Below are 8,699 nucleotides of genomic sequence, written 5' to 3' on the forward strand. Positions count from 1 at the left end.
CATACTTTTCCCTGCAGCACATGGAACTTTTACAAAAATTGACCATGTACTATGGCATAGAGATATTGCAAAGAAAAGTAGAAACACAGAAATTGTGAAGACATCCTTTCCAGACCATAAGACAATAACAGTAAAAATTGGTTGAGGGCCCATAAACAAAAGATATAAACCCACAGGGAGAGTTAATAATGTAATCTTAAGTAATGAGTGAAAGAACAAATCATAGAAACAATAATGATATAAAAGTATAATTAGGAGAAAAAAAACATTCCAAAATTTCTGGAACGCAACTAAAGTAATTCTCACAGGGAAAATGACATTCTTACAGTCATACATTAACAAAAAAAAGAGAGAAGGTTAATGAACTAAATACACATTTAAAAACTTAGAAAATCAAGAAATAAACAAAACAAAAATTAGCATAAAGAGGAGATATTAAAATTAGATTAAAAATAGAGAAATTGGGAACAAGAAAACATAGAAATGATAAAACTAAAAGTTGTTTTTTAACATTGATTGATAAATTGATAAATTCAGTTACATTTAAATAAATGAATCTGATGAAAAAGAAGAGAGCAGAAAATCAAATAAAAAAGCAAATAAACAAGGTGAAGCCATAGCAAAACTAGAAAAAATAAAAAGAATAATCAGAATATATTATGCAGTTATATGCTAATAAAATTGAGAATCCCAGAGGAAGAAGAATATCGTCAAAATATAAAATACCCAAATTATCAGAAGACAAGATAAATACCCTAAATAATTTGATCTCAGAAAAAGAAATACATCTAGTTGTAAAGGAACTACCAAAGGGGAAAAAAAAGGCTCCTGGACCTGATGGATTCACAGAATTATTTCATCAAACTTTTATAGAATGGTTATTATTTATACTTTGCAAATTATTCTCAAAAATTGAGAAAGAAAGGAACCATATCAGAATCCTTTTGTGAGACAAATATAGTCTAATACCTAAACCAGGGAAAGATAAAACATGGGATGAAAACTATAGTTCAATATTGTTAGTGAACAGTAACTCAAAATTTTAAACAAAATCCTGTCAAAAGATTACAGTGAGAATGACAATAATTAGACAACATACCAAAACTTATGGGATGCAGCAAAAGCAGTTCTTAGGGGAAGTTTTATATCTCTAAATGCTCACATGAATAAAATAGAGAAAGAGGAGATCAATGAATTGGGCATGCAACTAAAAAAGCCAGAAAAAGAACAAATTAAAAATCCCCAATTAAATATTAAATTAGAAATACTGAAAACCAAAGGAGAGATTAATAAAATTGAAATTAAGAAAACTATTGAACTAATACATAAAACTAAGGGCTAGTTTTATAAAGAAAAACATAAAATAGATAAACCTCTGGTTAATTTACAAAAATGTAAATTGCCCAGATTAACAGAAGAGGAAGTAAAATACTTAAATAACCCCATCTCAGAAAAGAATTTGAACAAGCCGTCAATGAACTCCCTAAGAAAAAGTCTCCAGGGCCAGATGGATTTACAAGTGAATTTTATCAAACATTTAAAGAAAAATTAATTCTAGTGCTATATAGACTATTTGGGAAAATAGGCAAAGAAGGAGTGTTACCAAATTCTTTTAATGATATAAACATGGTATTGATACCTAAGCCAGGAAGAGTCAAAATAGAGAAAGAAAATTATAGACCAATTTCCCTAACAAATAGATATACGAAAATTTTAAATAAAACACTAGCAAAAAGATTACAGAAATTTATTGTGAGAATAGTACACTATGACCAGGTAGGATTTATACCAGGAATGCAGGGCTGGTTTATAGGAAAACTATTAGAATAATTGATCATATCAACAACAAAACTAACAGTAACTGTGTGATTATCTCAATAGATGTAGAAAAAGCTTCTGACAAAATACAATACCCATTCCTATTATAAACACCAGAGAACATAGGAATAAATGGAGCCTTCCTTAAAATGATAAGTAGCATCTACCTAAAATCATCAGCAAGCATTATATGAGAGGGTACTAAGTTAGAAGCATTCCAGTAAGATTAGGGGTGAAACAACAATGTTCATTATCACCACTGTTGTTCAATATTGTGCTAGAAAAATTAGGTTTAGCAATAAGAGAAGAGAAAGAAATTGAAGGAATTAGAATAGGTAAAGAAGAAACAAAGCTAACACTCTTTGTAAATGATATGATGGTATACTTACAGAATCCTAGAGAATCAAGTAAAAATTTACTTGAGCAAAAGAAAATTATTTGAAATAATAAACAAATTTAGTAAATTGCAGGGAATAAAATAAACCCACATAAATCACTGGCATTTCCACATATATTACTAATAAATCCCAACAGCAAGAAGTAGAAAGAGAAATTTCACTTAAAGTTATTGTAGACATTATAAAATATTTGGGAATCTCCCTGCCAAAACAAACCCAGGAACTATATAAGCAAAATTACAAAACACTTTTCACACAAATAAAGTCATATCTAAATAATGGGGAAAACATCAGTTGCTCATGGGTAGGCTGAACTAATAAAATAAAAATGACAATTCCACCTAAATTAATTTACTTATTTAGTGCCATACCAATCTAACAATTTTATAGAGCTAGAAAAAATAATAACAAAATTCATCTGGAAGAAGAAAAAGTCCAGAATATGAAGGGAATTGATGAAAAGAAATGCTAGGGAAGGTGGCCCAGCTGTACTAGGTCTTAAATTGTATTATAAAGCAGCAATCATCAAAACTATTTGACACTGGATAAGAAATAGAGTGATGGATCAGTGGAATAGGTCAGGTACACAAGACACAGTAGTCGATGACTATAGTAATCTACCATTTGATAAACCCAAAGACCCCAGCTTCTGGGATAAGAACTCACCATTTGACAAAAACTACTGGGAGCATTGGAAAATGGTATGGCAGAAACTGGGCATAGGCCAACATCTTACACCATATACCAAAATAAAGTCAAAATGGGTACATGATTTAGATATAGATATCATAAGCAAACTGGGAGAGCAAGGGATAGGTTACCTGTCAGATTTATGGAGAATAGAAGAATTTATGACCAAACAAGAGATACAGAACTTTATGAAATGCAAAATGGATAATTTTGGTTACATTAAATTGAAGAAGTTTTGCACAAACAAAGTCAATGCAACTAAAATTAGAAGAAAAGCAGATTGGGAAATAATTTTTACAACCAGTGTCTCTGATAAAGCCCTTATATCTAAAATACATAGAGAACTGAATAGAATTTATAAGAATATAAGTCATTCCCCAATTGATAAATGGTCAAAGGATATGAATAGGCAGTTCTCAGAAGAAGAAATTAAAGCCATCTATAATCATATGAAAAAATGCCCTAAATCACTATTGATTAGTGAAATGTAAATCAAAACAACTCTTAGGTACCACATCACACCTATCAAATTAACTAACATGACAAAACAAGAAAATTATAAATGCTGGAGAAGATGTGGGAAAATTAGATTAGTGGTCAAAGGATATGACTAAATAATTCTCAAAAGAAGGACCAGAAAACATTCACAACCACATGAAAAAAAGTTCCAAATCATTAATAATAAGGTGGATGCAAGTTGAAATGACTCTGAGGTTTCACCTCACACCCTACAAATTGACACAAAAAAGACTCCCCCAAATGGCAACAGTCAGTATTTGAGGGGTTGTTGGAAGATAAATAATTTGTTGGTGGAGCTGGGAAATGGTATTAACATTTAGGAAAGCAATTTGGAATTATGCAAAATGACTAAATTCCATTTCAACCCCAAAACTTGATTGCTGGACTCACACCCCATGGAAACTATCAATAAGAAAAATAAGAAAAAAAGTTCCCATATAGTCCAAAATATTTATAGCAGCAATTTTTGTGATAGTGAAAAATTGGAAACACAGTAGATATCAGTTGGAGAGTGGCTAAACAGATTGCGGTACATGAATGTAACAGAGTGCTAATTGGCTGTAAGAAATGAGAAATATGGGGGCAGCTAGGTGGTGCAGTGGAGAGAGCACCAGCCCTGAAGTCAGGAGGACCTGAGTTCAAATCCGCCTTCAGACCAAACACTTGACACTTACTAGCTGGGTGACCCTGGGCAAGTCACTTAACCCCAATTGCCTAACAAACAAACAAACAAAACAAAAGAGGCAAGAAATGATGAATATGGAGAGTACAAAGAAGCATGAAAATATCTCTAAGAACTGATGGACAGTGAAGTGAGTAGAGCCAAGAAAACAACATGCACAGTAACTATAACAATGTAAATGGAAAGAACAATGATACACCAAGATAAATCAAATGAGATATGAGAAGACACCCCCAACCTCTACTACCCCTTGGTAGAGGTGGGAGGTCCACAGGTGTTATACATTGCACACATTTTCAGACTTTCTAAATTTACCCATCATTTATACAGACTTCCCCCCTCCTCTGACAAATATTAATTGTCATATGGCAAGGGAGAGGGATATGTGGGATACTGTGATGATGTAAGAGACAGAAAATATCAATAAAAACTTATTTTAAAAAATAGCAGTAACAGCAACAAGAACTATCATTTATATAGTATTTTAAGGTTTGCAAAATACTTTCATGCACTTAGAATTATCTCCTTCCTTGTCATCAGACTTCCCCTTAAAGAAACCAATACACAAAGATTTTGAAAAGCTCAGGATGGAGTCTGTTCGATGAGTATAATGAACAGAGAACCGGTGCTTGTGAGCACACAGTAGCCCCATCTTGGTCCAGGGGTTCAATGAGAAATATCCCTGCGATCCTCAGCCAGTAAGGGCTGGAAGAAACAAGACCCCCTCAGATAAGCCTTCATTAAGATCTTGTGAGGGTCACAATGTCCATGTCGCCCAGAAACCCAGAAGGACAAAGAAAAAGGAAACTCACGTGCCTGTCCATCGACAGATACTGCAAAAAGGAGAAAAACAAGAAGTTAGACAAAGTAAAAATTCTCACCCTTTTTCTTAGCATCTAGCCTTCTAAGAATATCCTCAGCTTCTCCCCTGACCATGCTACTTCCTACCCCACCCCTCTGATTCAGGCAAAACAAAAGCTTATAGTACCTGGCAAATACCAAGCTACTGTTTAGAACTTATCAACTTGGTAGAAAACACTCCCCTCGAAGGTTCTGGTCATCAAATCAGAGACACCCTCTTACTGAGTAGTACAAATTCAGCAAAGTACAGTGGAGGAGGGGTTGGTTCTAAGCTCTCTTTACTCACATTACTCCCAGCCTCAGCCCTGGGAAGGGGATTTCTTCTCTTAGTAGGTGCCCTGACCTAAGGACAGTGGACTGTAGTGGATGGAGATGTACACGGATCGGTTCTTGGATCTGCGCCTAACTAGTAAGTGACATCAAGCACGTTGTTTCATTTCTAAGGACCTCAGTTCCTTCCTGTGGAAAAATGAAATCATCAAATCTAAATCCCCTTTAGGGCAGCTAGGTGGTGCAGTGAACAGAGTGCTGGGCCTGGAGTCATGAAGACTCCTCTTCTTGAATTCAAATCTGATCTCAGACACTAGCTGTGTGATCTTAGGCAAGTCACTTAATCCAGTTTGCCTCAGTTTCCCCATCTGTAAAATGAGCTGGAGAAGGAAATGGCAAGCCACTCCAGTGTCTTTAACAAGACAACCCCAAATGGGGTTTGAAGAGTCAGACGTGACTGAACAATGACTAAACAACAAGGTCCCACCTGGAGCTCACATCCATAAGCTACTTCCCAGCTTGTGACTAGAACGTGATCTTTTTATAAGACATTCAACTCACTGCATCATCAAGATTTGTATCTAGGGAGATCGCTTTCTCTGAATAACTTTTTCTTTTCCGTACTAAATGTCATGCTTCCTCACTTTCACTTTGTCTAGCCTTCCTCTACAGGAAAAGTGAAACAGTGGTGATTGAGGCTGGGGGTGGTGGCAGAAAGTGAAGAGGGGGAAGTGTCAGACATATTCAGAGAGGGACACAAAGTCAACTGGACTTAGAGTCCTTTCTTATCAACTCCACTAGTGGGTGACCTGGCCAGATAAGGTCAGGGGTTCTGTCCAACAACCAAAGTGCCAAACTTCTTGAATTTTGGTTCATACCAGGTCCCTGATCAGGGCCTCATGGTGTGCCTGACCCATTGATGTTTGTCCTTTGTTCTCGAAGAGGAACATGACATCAAGGAGATGATGCCATGACATGCAAGTGATTTGGATTTAAGCGAAACAGGGCTGTGCAAAGTCACCAGCCTCACTTTCTCCTCTACAGCCATTTGGGTCCAGTGGCAAGAGATAGATCAGGAGGACTGGAGATGGTGCCATGCCTGATTGGAGGCCCTATTTCATGAGCTTCTGTGTCTGCATCTGCTGACTCGTCATACAGAAAGTATGAATCTTGTGGATGGAAATTACACTCTTTTGTCTACTCAAGGGAAGATTTGGACTGTTTATGTAGTAGAACTCCTGAGTCCCTATCAATCTTCTGTCTAGTGGGGCAGAAATTTCCCAGGTCTGGAAGAACAGAGAATTCAGTTACTTGGTAATGTTTGTATGTATTATTAATGAATTGTGCTCCTTGTTTTTTTATTTTCATTTATTTATTTATTTGTGTATTTGTGTTTTGTTAGGCAGTGGGGTTAAGTGATTTGCCCAGGGTCACACAGCTAGTAAGCATCAAATGTCTGAAGCCAGATTTGAACTCAGGTTCTTCTGACTCTGGGGCCACTGCTCTATCCACTGCACCACCTGGCTGCCCCCCCCTTGTGTTTTTAAGTAGTATTTCTTTTTTTTTTTTATTGATTGTAGGCTGAGTAAAAACATTACAGACATTATTCCCACATGTGTATTCTCTTCCTGGGATAAATATCTCCATTATGTCAGGGTCACAGGTCTAGTGCTCTCTGACATAGAATACAGTCAAAGAAAGGTCAGTTAGTCAATGAGCAGAGTCTCATAGATAATTTTGATTGGGTAAACTCTTTGATTACAATATATCCCAAGATACATTTGATATAGAGAGTGCTAGGCCTGGAGTCAGGAAGACCTGAGTTCAAATCTAACCTCAGACTTACGACCTCTGTGACACTGAACAAGGTGGCTATTTCTGTTTGCCTCAGTTTCCTCAATTGTGAAATGGGGATAATAATAGCACCTATCTCTCCAGGTTGTTATGAGAATCAAATGACATAATATTTGTTTAAAAAAATTCTTAGCATAACACCTGTCACATAATAGATATTATGAAAATGCTTATTCCCTTTCCCTGAGACAAAAAACACCATCCTTTATAGAAAAGCAGAGCTTGGGGTTAAAATGTCAATGGCTTTCAGAAGGTAACAATAACTAGCACAGTACTGATTCAGCATTTCTGCTCAAGCATGGTGTGTTCAGATCACCTGGTTGAAAAATTGAGGAAGATAGGAGAATTCCTTAGTAAGTAAGTGGCTGTCAGAGGCTACTTGGTTAAATAAGAAAAGTCCATTTTGATGGGCTTATAAAGTTTGCTATTAAATTCAAAAGGAGGCATGCATACCAAACAAAAGGCACTGACTGGAGTTTCTTCTGAAACATTAAAGTTGCTCAATTTCTTCTTGTTTTCCTTGTACCCTACATCTGCCCAGTTTCTTCTGCTTCCTGCCTTGCCATGTCCATGCAGACCTGATTCATATAGAAAGGCGAAGCATCAAATCTCCTTGAGGAGAATCTCTGCTTGTCCCAGGCTGCCCAAGTCTGTCAGAGAGATATGGGGTCAGGGAACATCTGAGCTGCCCCACCCAGGATATACCATACTCACCAAGAATCAATAGTGATATCCAAAGAAGCATGAGGATCAGATACAGGCTAAATGGGAAGAGACCTTCTCTCAGTGATAGATCAGTCAAATCTCAGAAGCAGGATACATCCATAGTGGTACCAAGCGACTTTTCAAAATAGAGCTGTTAGAATGAACAAAAGAGAAGTGGGAGGTGTCATTATTCAATGGTAAGCCAGCATTTCCTCTTCTGTAAACACTGAGAAACCAAAAGTGGTTCCTTATAGAATTGCTTAAGCATACCCCTCTACTTCAGCCTGTGATGATTCTGAGCTCTTACGATAACAGAATAGTTCTCTCTAGTTCCTGTTTATCAGAAGAAACTGTCTCTGATTTCAGAGAATGCTCAGATTCCAATCATCTGCTTTACACCTTTCAAGGGGCATTCCTTTTACTACTCCAAGGCTCACTTTCAGTTGACCATGCAGTCACACATTGTCACTCATCTGTGCTACAGTCTAGAGAGGGTCGAAATCTAAATGCAGCTCAAAGATGGATCTTGTCATCCTTAACATCACTATCATGGTCATTTTCATCCAAAAACTTATTTTAGTACTAATATTTTATGCGAAACAACTGTTGTACTGGAGGATTCAGACAGATTTAGTCCTTCCCCACTGGAAACATTATCTATCATTGACAATGATACTCATGGAAGGGAGATATGGAGGGAAAACCCCTAGAAACATTTACATATATATAAGTAGATAATGAATAGTATTACTATCACATGAATGTTAGGGTGAGGGTATATTTGCAATGGGGAAACAGAAGAGATGCATGCAGAGGATTCTACAGTCAGACAAGTCTGAGTCATCTGGGAACTTTCCTCTGATCCATCCAAGAGGATTTCCTAAAGGATGTGGAATTTCAGG

The 8,699-nt window shown here is 36.6% G+C and overlaps 1 protein-coding gene across 4 annotated transcripts in view; it reads right to left on the bottom strand.

Annotated features, from left to right (window-relative positions):
* LOC110211889 (Fc receptor-like protein 2) overlaps nt 1–8,003 on the bottom strand; it is a 57,439-nt gene extending 49,436 nt beyond the window's left edge. For 2 of the 4 annotated variants that reach the window (XR_013487277.1, XR_013487276.1), the window contains exons 1-3: nt 7,807–8,002; nt 7,546–7,670; nt 4,924–4,940 (exon numbers count right to left, since the gene is read on the bottom strand). Coding sequence is in view for 1 of the 4 variants with exons in the window: in XM_078156186.1 (XP_078012312.1) it covers nt 4,924–4,940; nt 7,546–7,583 (55 nt within the window). In the remaining 3 variants the exon portion in view is untranslated. Of the gene's footprint in view, nt 1–4,923; nt 4,941–7,545; nt 7,671–7,806 lie in introns of all 4 variants that reach the window. The other 2 variants (XR_013487275.1, XM_078156186.1) reach the window with 2 other exon arrangements.
* Nucleotides 8,004–8,699: the final 696 nt, after the last annotated feature.

The sequence above is a fragment of the Phascolarctos cinereus genome, unplaced genomic scaffold (genome assembly GCF_003287225.1).
Source record: "Phascolarctos cinereus isolate Bilbo 61053 unplaced genomic scaffold, phaCin_HiC Scaffold_5;HRSCAF=322, whole genome shotgun sequence".
In the NCBI taxonomy this organism is placed as follows: Eukaryota; Metazoa; Chordata; class Mammalia; order Diprotodontia; family Phascolarctidae; genus Phascolarctos; species Phascolarctos cinereus.